The 14,414-nt window shown below is 42.6% G+C and overlaps 1 protein-coding gene across 1 annotated transcript in view; it reads right to left on the bottom strand.

The window, feature by feature from the left end:
* TGM5 (transglutaminase 5) overlaps positions 1 to 14,061 on the bottom strand; it is a 62,442-nt gene extending 48,381 nt beyond the window's left edge. The window contains exon 1 of the mRNA XM_073683871.1: positions 13,869 to 14,061. Within this exon, the coding sequence (XP_073539972.1) occupies positions 13,869 to 13,878 (10 nt within the window). The 5' untranslated portion in view covers positions 13,879 to 14,061. The remainder of the gene's footprint in view (positions 1 to 13,868) is intronic.
* Positions 14,062 to 14,414: the final 353 nt, after the last annotated feature.

Genomic DNA, 14,414 nt, shown 5'->3' with positions numbered 1-14,414 from the left:
ATCGCCGCTCAGCTCCGTCCCGCAGATGAGCCGCTAACAGCCGCCATCTTTTTTTAGAAATCCCCCGGCGCTGATTGGCCACTGCCGGACCAATGAGCGACGCGGGATTTCCTGGACAGACAGACAGACAGACAGACGGGATAAGACGATTATATATATAGATATATACATACACTGCTCAAAAAAATAAAGGGAACACTTAAACAACAGAATATAACTCCAAGTGAATCAAACTTCTGTGAAATCAAACTGTCCACTTGGGAAGCAACACTGATTGATAATCAATTTCACATGCTGTTGTGCAAATGGAATAGACAATAGATGGAAGTTATTGGCAATTATTAAGACACACTCAATGAAGGAGTGGTTCTGCAGGTGGGGACCACAGACCACATCTCAGTACCAATGCTTTCTGGCTGATGTTTTGGTCACTTTTGAATGTTGATTGGGCTTTCACACTCGTGGTAGCATGAGACGGACTCTACAACCCACAGAAGTTGATCAGGTAGTGCAGCTCATCCAGGATGGCACATTAATGTGAGCTGTGGCAAGAAGGTTTGCTGTGTCTGTCAGTGTAGTGTTCAGAGGCTGGAGGAGCTACTAGGAGATAGGCCAGTACACCAGGAGACGTGGAGGGGCTGTAGGAGGGCAACAACCCAGCAGCAGGACCGCTACCTCCGCCTTTGTGCAAGGAGGAACAGGAGGAGCACTGCCAGAGCCCTGCAAAATGACCTCCAGCAGGCCACAAATGTGCATGTATTTGCACAAACGGTTAGAAACCGACTCCATGATGGTGGTATGAGGGCCCGACGTCCACAGATGGGGGTTGTGCTCACAGCCCAACACCATGCTGGACACTTGGCATTTGCCACAAAACACCAGGATTGGCAAAGTCACCACTGGTGCCCTGCGCTCTTCACAGATGAAAGCAGGTTCACACTGAGCACATCTGACAGACGTGACAGAGTCTGGAGATGCCGTGGAGAGCGATCTGCTGCCTGCAACATCCTTCAGCATGACTTGTTTGGCAGTGGGTCAGTAATGGTGTAGGGTGGCATTTCTTTCGAGGGCCGCACTTCCCTCCATGTGCTCTCCAGACGTAGCCTGACTGCCATTAGGTACCGAGATGAGATCCTCAGACCCCTTGTAAGACCATATGATAGTGCGGTTGGCCCTGGGTTCCTCCTAATGCCGGACAATGCCAGACCTCATGTGGCTGGAGTGTGTCAGCAGTTCCTGCAAGCTGAAGGCATTGAAGCTATGGACTGGCCCGCCCGTTCCCCAGACCTGAATCCGATTGAGCACATCTGGGACATCATGTCTCGCTCCATCCACCAACGTCACTTTGCACCACAGACTGTCTAGGAGTTTGCGGATGCTTTAGTCTAGGTCTGGGAGGAGATCCCACAGGAGACCATCCGCAACCTCATCAGGAGCATGCCCAGGCATTGTAGGGAGGTCATACAGGCACGTGGAGGCCACACACAATAATGAGCTTCATTTTGACTTGTTTTAAGGACATTACATCAAAGTTGGATCAGCCTGTAGTGTGTATTCCACTTTAATTTTGGGGGTGACTCCAAATCCAGGCCTCCATTGTTGTCAGCACATTCAACTTTGTACAGAACAAAGTATTCAATGAGAATATTTCATTCATTTAGATCTAGGATGTGTTATTTGAGTGTTCCCTTTATTTTTTTGAGCAGTGTATATATACATATATATACAGTGCTGGCCAAAAGTATTGGCACCCCTGCAATTCTGTCAGATAATACTCAGTTTCTTCCTGAAAATGATTGCAATCACAAATTCTTTGGTATTATTCTCTTCATTTAATTTGCTTGCAAGGAAAAAACACAAAAGAGAATGAAGCAAAAATCAAATCATTGATCATTTCACACAAAACTCCAAAAAAGGGCCAGACAAAAGTTTTGGCACCCTCAGCCTAATACTTGGTTGCACAACCTTTAGCCAAAATAACTGTGAACAACCGCTTCCGGTAACCATCAATGAGTTTCTTACAATGCTCTGCTGCAATTGTAGACCATTGTTCTTTGGCAAACTGCTCCAGGTCCCTGATATTTGAAGGGTGCCTTCTCCAAACTGCCATTTTGAGATCTCTCCACAGGTGTTCTATGGAATTCAGGTCTGGACTCATTGCTGGCCACCTTAGAAGTCTCCAGTGCTTTCTCTAAAACCCTTTTATAGTGCTTTTGGAAGTGTGTTTTGGGTCATTGTCCTGCTGGAAGACCCATGACCTCTGAGGGAGACCCAGCTTTCTCACACTGGGCCCTACATTATGCTGCAAAATTTGTTGGTAGTCTTCAGACTTCATAATGCCATGTACACGGTCAAGCAGTCCAGTGCCAGAGGCAGCAAAGCAACCCCAAAACATCAGGGAACCTCCGCCATGTTTGACTGTAGGGACCGTGTTCTTTTCTTTGAATGCCTCTTTTTTTTCCTGTACACTCTATGTTGATGCTTTTTCCCAAAAAGCTTTACTTTTGTCTCATCTGACCAGAGAACATTCTTCCAAAACGTTTTAGGCTTTCTCAGGTAAGTTTTGGCAAACTCCAGCCTGGCTTTTTTATGTCTCGGGGTAAGAAGTGGGGTCTTCCTGGGTATCCTACCATACAGTCCCTTTTCATTCAGACGTCGACGGATAGTACGGGTTGACACTGTTGTACCCTCGGACTGCAGGGCAGCTTTAACTTGTTTGGATGTTAGTCGAGGTTCTTTATCCACCATCCGCACAATCTTGTGTTGAAATCTCTTGTCAATTTTTCTTTTCCGTCCACATCTAGGGAGGTTAGCCACAGTGCCATGGGCTTTAAATTTCTTGATGACACTGCACAAAGAAGACACAAGAACATTCAGGTCTTTGGAGATGGACTTGTAGCCTTGAGATTGCTCATGCTTCCTCATAATTTGGTTTCTCAAGTCCTCAGACAGTTCTTTGGTCTTCTTTCTTTTCTCCATGCTCAATGTGGTACACACAAGGACACAGGACAGAGGTTGAGTCAACTTTAATCCATGTTAACTGGCTGCAAGTGTGATTTAGTTATTGCCAACACCTGTTAGGTGCCACAGGTAAGTTACAGGTACTGTTAATTACACGAATTAGAGAAGCATCACATGATTTTTTAAAGGCTGCCAATACTTTTGTCCACCCCCTTTTTTAGGTTTGGTGTGGAATTATATCCAATTTGGCTTTAGGACAATTCTTTTTGTGTTTTTTTCATTGAAGACAAATTAAATGAAGAGAATAATACCAAAGAATTTGTGATTGCAATCATTTTCAGGAAGAAACTGAGTATTATCTGACAGAATTGCAGGGGTGCCAATACTTTTGGCCAGCACTGTATATATATGTGTGTGTGTGTATATAAAATATATATATATATATATATATATATATATATATATATATATATATATATATACACACACACACACACACACACACAGTTGGGGAGATAAGTATTCGATCCCTTGCTGTTTTTATACTTTTACCCACTGACAAAGACATGAACAGTCTATAATTTTAAGGGTAGGTTAATTTTAAAATTGAGAGATTGTTTTGGATATTCTATCAAGAAAATAACATTGTATAAATTAGATAAATTTATTTGCATTTTGCAGTGAGAAATAAGTATTTGATCCCCTACAAACCATTATAAATTCTGGCTCCTACAGACCAGTTAGACGCTTCTAATCAACTCATTACTTGCATTAAAGACAGCTGTCTTACATAGTCACCTGTATAAAAGACTCCTGTCCACAGACTCAATTAATCTGTCAGACTCTAACCTCTACAACATGGGCAAGACCAAAGAGCTTTCTAAGGATGTCAGGGACAAGATCATAGACCTGCACAAAGCTGGAATGGGCTACAAAACCATAAGAAAGACACTGGGTGAGAAGGAGACAACTGTTGGTGCAATAGTAAGAAAATGGAAGAAATACAAAATGACTGTGAATCGAGATCAATCTGGGGCACCATGCAAAATCTCACCTCGTGGGGTATCCTTGATCATGAGGAAGGTGAGATCAGCCTAAAAATACACGGGGGAAACATGTTAATGATCTCCAGGCAGCTGGGACCACAGTCACCAAGAAAACCATTGGTAACACATTACACCTTAAAGGTATAAAATCTTGCAGTGCCCGCAAGGTCCCCCTGCTCAAGAAGGCACATGTGCAGGCCCGTCTGAAGTTTGCCAATGAACACCTGGATGATTCTGTGAGTTATTGGGAGAAGGTGCTGTGGTCAAATGAGACAAAAATTGAGCTCTTTGGCATTAACTCAACTCACCGTGTTTGGAGGAAAAAGAAGGATGAGTACAACCCTAAGAACATCGTCCCAACCGTGAAGCATGGTGGGGGAAACATTATACTTTGGGGGTGCTTTTCTGCAAAGGGGACATGACGACTGCACCGTACTGAAAGGAAGATGGATGTCATGTATCGCGAGATTTTGGCCAACAATTTCCTTCCCTCAGTAAGAGCATTGAAGATGGGTCATGGCTGGGTCTTCCAGCAAGACAATGACCCAAAACATACAGCCAAGGCACCAAAGGAGTCGCTCAAAAAGAAGCACATTAAGGTCATGGAGTGGCCTAGCCAGTCTCCAGACCTTAATCCCATAGAAAACGTATGGATGGAGTTGAAGCTCCGAGTTGCCAAGCGACAGCCTCAAAATCTGAATGATTTAGAGCTGATCTACAAAGAGGAGTGGACTAAAATTCCTCCCAACATGTGCACAACCCTCATCATCAACTACAAAAAACATCTGACTGCTGTGCTTGCCAACAAAGGTTTTGTAACCAAGTATTAAGTGTTGTTTGCCATAGGGTTCAAATACTTATTTCTCGCTGCAAAATGCAAAAAAATTATCTAATTTATACAAATGATTTTTTTTATTTTTTTTGGGGATATTCTATCTCTCAATGTTAAAATTATCCTACCCTTAAAATTATAGATTGTTCATATCTTTGTCAGTGGGCAAACTTACAAAAACAGCAAGGGATCAAATACTTATTTCCCCCACTGTATATATATAACATTATAGATGTGTATATGTAACACCTGCCCATGGAACTCTCAGGGCAGCTACCGGTATACTGGAACTTACAGCCACTAAAAAGAGCTTTGCAGCTGCTGTTAAACAGGGACCTACAGACATTAACTGTTTTTCCCCTGAGCTGCAGTGGACTACAATTCCCAGGGACCCTTGTTTCAGTCAGATGACACAGCCTGGAAGGATAGAAGGAGAGAGAGTGGATTGGAGGAGGAGGGACTTGGGGGAGGGAGCTGGGCAGGAAGTGAAAGTGAAAGTTCAGAGGAGAAGGAGCGTGGCATCTTGCTGTGAAAGACGGAGCGGTGTGGATCTGCATTCCTCTACGCTGCAGAGTGTGGCGGCCCCCTCTGAGATACCCGCGCTGCTGGAGAGAGCGCGGTCCTGTCACCCTTTGAAGCAAGTTACATCAAGGACTCGGGAGAGTTCTGCCGGCACTCCCACTGTATAATGGCCTGAATCCTGCCGCCCCCAGCTGGTGCCCAGAGACCCATCCGACTGTTTGAGACACACAGTGAGTTCCCTTCTGAGACTTGTGGTTCTAACAGCGCTATTTACAGTGAGTACACTACAACCCAGACTATTGACATTAATATTCATCTAAGTGCACCAACGGTTCTAATTTGCGCGCCAACATCCGCGGCAACTGGGCCCCAACGTTTGGACTGAGTTTATACAAAAAGGGAAAACCTGCTACGTTATATTTGCAGGGTTGGAGTAGAAGTAGATTGTGATGTGTATATGACTTTTATAGAGCACCGTTACTTGTATTGTATGTTATTCCTTTACACCCACCTCAATTCTGCTGCATAGTAATAAACCTGTTAAACGGTTTTACTCCTGTTCCCTGTGTGTGTACTGAGCTGTGGCAGGGGCTTCCCGAATCAGCCCCTGGCAGAAGATAACCGTCCTTCTGCAGTCCCAGAGAGAGAGCTCCCATCAAGATTCGGGTGGAGGCACTGCGCCCTAGAGAAGTGAGACCCCCCATAACACCCAGTGTACCGTGGTAGCCCTAAAGGGGTGTTACATATATACAGAATAAGATTTTGCAAACAATCTCAACATTTTGTGATTTTACACTGCGCTTAACATTTTTCAATGGTGGGTTTAAGTTAGCTATACAGATTAGATTTTAGTCAGATTTAGAATTTGCAATTTTTTTTTAAAAGCAGCAAATTGATTCCTGTAAGGTGGAGGAAGAGCGTGGAGGGTAAAAGCAATGGAGAAACATTTCTTGACAGACGTATAATATCTTAATATGTACCAAATTTGTCAAACATCGTGCAATACTTTGATAAAATTGTCGCAAATAACGGCAACATATCTGCAAGGAAAAGTGACTTTAAAAAGACCCCTCATAATAACTTTCCCTTCTAGATGAAATAGAAATTATTACAGGGAGGCTACAGGCTATGAAATAACACAAATACTAATGCAATTACGAAACATGTTGAAAAGTTGAAATATTGCTAATTACATGGAGCAGAACAATGGTAGAATTTATTAAAGATTTCTAAACTGAGGGCACGAGAAATCCCAGCTGCTTGTAAACTTTTATACAATACATATAATTATAAAGTACGGTAATTGCTGCACTTAGAACATGTTCAGTCTATGACTGTCCTGTATTCATGAGCAGTTACTGTATATGGGTGGAAATTTTTCTAGGAGGCTCCTCCATTTTGTGGGACGGATGAAATTTAGCTTGTATAGACATTAACATTTAACAGGCCAAAGTATATCTAAAGGAACACCATTGATTGTGATACTTCTAAATAAACTTTATACTTTATTATATGGTAATGACGTTTTTAATATGTTATCCATGTTATAATTATCTGGCATTTTTATGACATATTTACAGTATACGTCACAAATGTCTGATATATGTAGGCCCCATAATGTCCCAGAATGTATTATGAGAGAGAGGCCCATCTTTCTACATTCATTTGTATGGAAGCTCAAAAAATTGCATGGCACTTGTCCTTTAAAGGTTTTAGCTCAAGAGGCTTTTGTGGTTTATCCTCAGGGTATGCCATAAATGTCTGATAGATTCAAGTCCTACCAAGCTAAAGTCATTGTTTCAAGAAAAATTTATGGGATATTGTATACATTTATGAAAGAAACAGGCCCCTCTGGGACCCACATCTATCTCAAGAACGGGCAACTCCCAATCCTTCATTGAGGCTTCCGTCCGACCACTGGTGAGTGGAGAGGTGGTGGCCAGGGTTGCCAACTTTACTTTTTTTTTTTTCAGGACAGCTTATGAAAAATATCACAAACAGACAGTTCTGCATTCACAACAATTCAGAGCTCAAATCATCAATCACTACTTGCTTGTTCATCATCCATATACGGCTTGTTAGTGATGATGAGGTGTATTATTTACGCCAAGCAGTTTACAATAATCTCATGCATGAGAGCCTAACCATAAGATGATATTATGGGAGCTCTGCTAAACTTGTAGGATTGTGTTTGCTGACAAAGTTGTTAGCTGCTTCTTAAGTCAACCTGGACTATAAAATATATTGTAAATCAGAATCAACGTAACTTGGTAATGCAATGTATTTGAAAAGTGATTACTTTTTCTATAAATTAAGGCTTGATTCATCAGGACTAGTGTTTTGCACTCCAGTCCAGATGAAGAACACGCTGGAGTAGGATGCACCAAATTTATTAAAAGGTGTGTGATGCGCCCCCAGGGCTGTGGGGTACTCGGTACCGGGCCGGTGGACGCTGAGAAAAGGGATATGTTACGGCAGCTGGCCCGGTCCGTGGCCCAGGGCGGTCAACAAAAAGGGGAATGTTATTTATATGGGGTTTGTGGTTTTAGGAAGTGTTCGTGACGCCACCTGTGGTACCTGGTAAGGATTACCAGCGCTGCTGCAGTCCTCCGGGGGTGATGGGATGGCAGCTGGGATGTTTCTGCTCCCCACAGGCGGAGCGGGCCCCCGGGGCAGTGTAAGTGCAGATGGTGGTGATACTGGGCGTTGTAGTGCAGAGAGAGAGATGGCGCAGCTGAAATAACTGACGGAGGCAGTGCAGTGCAGTCATCCAAGTTTTCACTCACAGTTCTCATATAAGTTCCACAGGTACACTGCTCGGGTGCCAGCCTCCCATGTCCCGCTTTCTTATGTTCCTCACTAGACCGACTTCTCACGCTGGGTCTTCTCCCTCCTGCCCTGCGCTTCCCCATACGCAGTCCCGATCAGGTGCTCTGAAGTCCCTCTGGGCAACTTGGAGTTCCCGGACCTCCTTGACCCTCACGGTGACTAAGATGAGGCTGTGGCAACTGCACCATAAAAGTCAGAAGCCTCCGGTTTTTCCAGCCGAGACCTGGAGTAACACGGCTGGTCCAGGGGCCCGTCACCTTCTTGCGGCCTGATCCCTCTGACACCTGGCAGATTCGGGGCGTACGGGTGCCGTCCTGCACTCGCCGTACCCCCTGGGATCCCTTCTATAGAACAGAGCCTTCCTCCTCTGCTCCCCTCTATCACTAGGCCCCACTTGTGGAGCAGAGCTCCTAAAGAGACTCTGCTCCCTGACTGTTCTCACTCTCTAACCGACTGTCCTGCTACCCTAAGATGGCCTCCCTTTATATACCTCCTACTATGGTGCTCCCCTACTCTACTTCCTCCACCCACACCCACTACTGGTTCCCCCTACCTTTGGTTCACCCCACTCCAGCCAGGGACAGGGCTCAGCAGGAAAACACAATGCATCTTGCCCTTCCAGCCGGCCTGGAGTAGTGTAGTGTTGAATGTGGGTGTTGGGGTTCCGGGCAGCACTCCCTCCTTACCTGAGAGAAGGAGACACCACACCTCTGGGTGAGGTGCAGTACCTCTGTGGCGACTGAACCCTCAGGAGCGCCACATGTGCGCCTCTTAAGGAATTTAGCTCATCTTTCAGCTGCTGTGCACTACCATAACAAATGTACTCCAGTTCCCCCATGCGTTATTGGGGGCATTCCATCTACTAACTTTATCATAACATCCATGTCCATTGTGTTACACCTGAATGCAGGACACAATGAATATTGCCCCATGTTGTTATCCCTCCTACATGTTTTTTGGGACCTACAAGGTGATACTCATTTCCCCTCTTATATTCTATTTTTAAGACTCGACAACTGTCTGTCATATCTTCATGTATTTGGTGCATGACACTCTTGTCAAAATATCATATCTATTTTACAAATTGATCCTGTATCTGCATGAATTCTGATTCTGTTTGTAGATGTAGTATTCTGTATTTGATAGTTCATTTGGGCATCTATGGTGGACTTTGAGTCCACTATTGTTTGACATGAGATGACCTTTGATCATCCTTACTCCTACATTCCTGTCATCTAGATAAGTCTGGCTTGATCCAATGCCTATTCTCACTTGTTTAACATATTCTCTGTGCTATATGCCTTTTTCTGCACTTTCACTTTAATAGCGTCCATTGGTCTCATTTTTGTTTTATGGTGTGGGAGTTGGCATATTCTTACCCCCCCTCCTTCTTCGTACTTCCCATTGAGGATGTCTATTTAGGCATCCTCTCCTGTTATCTGTGGGTTTTCTCTACCTACTTTGATACTAAGTGCTTGTTTCCCTACCTGTTGTGTCTGGTCTGCACGCATGCGCAGTCGGCTTCGGGAACTCATCATCTTCTCTGCCGACAGCGCATGGGCATTGACGTTGGCAACTTCAGACTCGCACATCCCAGCTTGATCTTGGCTAGATATAGCCCCGCCTCCTCCATCCACGTGACTGCGGTCACGTGATCACCTGAACTTTACCCAATTAACCTACGTGTTTGCCCATATGCATTCTGAGAGCATCTATGCATGTTCCATCTTTCCCTGACGAAGCCGTTTTCGCACGGCGATATGCATGGGACCTTCCCCTACATCCCTCTAGCTGGACAGCCTCCTTGTGGCTCCTTGTTTATTATCTACTAGGTCTTACCCCTTTGCCGCCTCTCTACTCCCCTATTGGGTGCTCTCACCTATTTTGAATTTTGGTGGGCTAATTTTGTCTATCTTCCCTGTCCATATTGTTATGATCTGCAACATGTACTAAGGAAAGATAGGGGAAAGCTGTCCCTACAGTAAGACTAAGCTGAATCCCTACGATCGTTCCTAGTGAACAGACCCGCCTTAGTCCTCGGCTAGTCTGAACAAAGACCTATAGAATTAAGGGACAGGTCCCTAAAAGGACTAAGGACTGGGACAAAAATGGGACACCTCCTAAACAGAGAAGTTGTTGCAGAACACAAAAAGACAAACTGATAAAAATGTGCTAGAGGTCCCAGAAGGACCAAGCGAACTGACAGAGAAAGGCACCGAAGCACCAGGCTAGAGAAACACTGAAGTCCAGCACAGCCAGAAGGGCGGAGCTGGAATATAAAGGCAGATGGTCACGTGACTGCAAAACACAAGTTAGAAAAAACAAACAGGAGGGTTTTAACACATCTAGGGACAATATAGCTCCTACTTTTTTGGCGTATTTGGGGACGATACCATATTTGACCATAATTGTCTATGGGAGCCAGGACTACTCCTCCACCACATAGGTGACGTACACAACTATTTTTTTGACCTATGACTGTGACTTTATAGCCACCTCTATTGTTTCAGGATATTTACTGCTACCACTCTAGGCGACCTCTAGTGTTTCACGGTTCCACATATTTGCACATCTAATAATTTTCTTTGTGATGACCATCACTATTTAGGGTTTATGCTATATGATCACTGTGCAAGTATTATTGACTGTATTATTGACTGTATGCTCCATTTTTTGGCAACTTATTATGCATATAGGTCAACGCCTGTCTAAACGTTCTGTATATTCTCTGCCAGTCATTTTTTGTTGTGTGACAGCCCATTTGGACTTATTTATGTCTTGTGGGGTTTGTAGGTTGCTGTCAGCCTTATAGGATTTATATATCCTCTTTAGAGATGCTTTATACCATCTAATGGTTTTTTAATTGTTTTTAACCCTTGTTGTCTCTCTATGTATTGTATAATAAAATATATTTTTCTATTTTGGTTACCTTTTTATCAGGTGCGCACATCCTTGTGTGGTGCTTTTTCTGTCTTGTTTTTCATACAATGTACTTTTTCCACATGATGTAGCACCTTGTATCACTTACTGCCTTTTAGTAGTGCGACCTCTTCTCTCTACATACATCCAGTAAAGGACTGTCATACATTTATGTTGTAATTTCCGCCACTTTTGAGGCATAAATTATGATGAATTTGTTGGTAAGGCTTGGTCACACCCCTTCCTGGCTAAGCTACATCCACTCTTTAAAAAACTGGCAGAGTTACCAAAAGATGCAAAAATTTTGCAAAACAAGAGTGGCGCAAAAGTAACTGTCATTTTAAATAGTTTTATACCAAAATTGGGGCCATAAACTATGAAATGGTGTTCAAAGGTGAACATATAAAAATGTGTCGGCTGCTATGATTTCCCACATCTGGTTAGATCACAATGAGATGCCAGTAATAAGACTCATGAGCACTTATGGAAAGGAGTCATTAGTTTAGTCCCTTGCGTGCTGTAGGGAGCTACATTATTTCTTTTTCAGATGACAATAGTCACCACACAGCTTCACGAGGTGCACGTTATACTAAAAAATGGTGAATGGTGACCGATGTTCTTTTCAAAGAGCTCAGATATTCTGTTTACCGAGGATGATGTATTGCAACATTGCAGTGTATACAGTGAAACCATTTCTAAAGCTTAGAAATAATTGCTGGATGAGATCATCACTGAAACAGATCATCACCGACTTCTGTCCGCCAGAAGGGAGACGTAAAATCTATACAGAATTCAAAACATTAATTACGCCTTAAGTTTTAGTAGATATTTATATGCTAACCATAGAATTTTTCTTTATGCTAACCACTGCACTTGTGCCCCCACTATGTATCACTTGGATCTCCATTTGAAAGGCCAGCTGGAGCTTCTCACACTATAAATGGCTATGCAAAGATTACTAAATATTAGAGATAAGATATTCAAGTCGTACTATCCTGATTCGGCATCCTAATAAGTCAGAACTTACTAGGCCCAATGATGTGAGGCCTACTCACTTGGCCTGACGTGATGTCATGATATCATGGCGTGGAAGTGAAGAACGGCTGGCACAGAAGACAGGACTGGCCACGGGACAAGGACAAAGTGAATTGAACTGCTCATCTCTAATAAATATGCATATGCTTTTCTGCTTTATCCATCTTGTTGGCCAAAAAAACTTTAAGGTCTTATATTTGACTAGAATAATGTCTGCTTTCCTCTAGTAACAATGCCATACTTTTTTTCTTTGAGCTATGACTGGTATTTCAGTGCTTAATTTAATGGAAGATCTTACCTAACATTAGAATATTCTTAAAATGTCCATCAAGTTCAACTGATGGACGATAAATGGAATGGGGTATAAGTACAATTATAATGTATCAACCAATCTGCCCCAAAAGAGCAGGTTTTCCCTTCCTGATCCCACAAGTTGATAGACTGGAACAACATTCAGAACAAGAATTGTATTCAATTACTTAAGTATTTAGGTTTTTACTTCTAAAAACATAGGCCTTTTTTGAAACCGTCAATGGTTCCCGCTGTGACCAATAAAGGTAGACTATGCCACAGATTAATAGTTATCATGTTAAAGAAGGCTTGTCTCCTCTGGAGATTGCACTCTTGTCTTTTGAGGGGATTTTACACGAAACAGCTTTTGACCATAATATTTGTATAAGCCACACTTGGACAAGTTAATCATATTCCCCCTTAGGCATCTATTCCCAAGATTAAATAATTGTAATTCTTTTAATCCTGGGCAAGTAAACTATGTTCACGATAATTGTACAGCATAGCCAGATTGATACACATATTTGCCAAACCTCTGCCTGCTTACTTAGCATGACTCTCATCTCATGCCATGGACAGTGCACCCCACCTAGCTCTGTACAGTAAACGTCATGCCGCAAGTCACCCCAATTTAGGAATAAACTCAATTTTTACATGACTGTTTGTGATAAAAATCTGAATCCGTAAGATATTGGAGAAAAGTTACTTGGGATGCATATGACATTTAAAGCTGGCCCCAGCTTAAGCGTATCAGTAAAATAAAACCAAGTGACCAAAATATGACAAAGAGACCAAAACATAGAACAGTCTAAGTATGAATGCACAGCAATCACCTGAAGTTTCTTGTCACTGTGCAAAATTTTAAATGCACCCCCTCTACCTTGTGCCATTTATAATGCTGGGGTGTTTTTTTTGTGGCAGTATGTACGTAATCTCTTCAGCGAGGAAGAGGACAGGAACTGTAGTGTCACCTGTTGGAAGTAGCAATCCTAAAAGTCAATATCGACCCTTTAACAAGCTTCACCACGGGGCTTACGATAAGCTTAACAAGAAACTCCATTTGCAGACACATGTTTCGGGGTATTTGCCCCTCATCAGTGCAAAACTGACATTGCATGGCATAGCCTGTATGTCTTCCTATGGAAAATTAATGCTCTCCAAAAATTATAAACTTAAACCTTAAACTTTAAACCCTTTAGGCACTTGGGCCACATTGCGACTGGTAACTCTACGTTGCACTGATTATTGCTGGATTAATGTAAACCTTCATATACAACACTTACTTGGCTGTACATTACTAGATTACAGGTACATGTGAAGCTCCACCAATCTTATAGTGTTGATAAGTTACCTTCTACTTCATTCATACGTCATTAGAATTCCTAATATATTCCTCATCACAAAGACCTTTATATGTGCTCTATGTGACCTACCTTGTGTCATTCTCCTCGTCTTTTTTTCCCTGCGCTCAGCTGGAAGCACATCCGCCAGGTGAACTAGGAGGTGACACTGATGGCTTTGTTCTCTGCTGGATGTAATATAAATCAGAGAAGGCGAGGTGGGGCGGCAGGAATCATTGCTGGTTTTCTGACTTGGTAAATCCCAACTGGTTTGCTCACTTGAAACTTTTTTTTTTCTTGCCAACTTTGCTTGAAAGTAGGTGTGGTAACAGACTGCCGGGTCTTGTCATGATTTCATCACTTTCACAGAAGAGCACTTTCTTTTGTATTGTCTGAGTGCTTTGCTTTTTTTTTTTTTTTAATAAAGATAATATTGAGTTATGTTGTCGCTTTTCTGCATTTTTACTCTAAATATATTACATTTTACATATTTTATTTTTCATTTAACTGTTGGATCGTCCTATTGTAAAGGCTAGTTTTTTGTTTTTTTTATTATTCCTTAGAATGCCATGGGCCCATTAAATTTAACTTTTAAAAAGTAGAGGACAAACCCTTTAACTTCCAGGGCACAATACAAAT

The sequence above is a fragment of the Phyllobates terribilis genome, unplaced genomic scaffold, assembly GCF_046119375.1.
Source record: "Phyllobates terribilis strain yellow unplaced genomic scaffold, ASM4611937v1 Scaffold_5__5_contigs__length_657084704, whole genome shotgun sequence".
In the NCBI taxonomy this organism is placed as follows: Eukaryota; Metazoa; Chordata; class Amphibia; order Anura; family Dendrobatidae; genus Phyllobates; species Phyllobates terribilis.
This window is presented reverse-complemented; position numbering and strand designations above follow the sequence as displayed.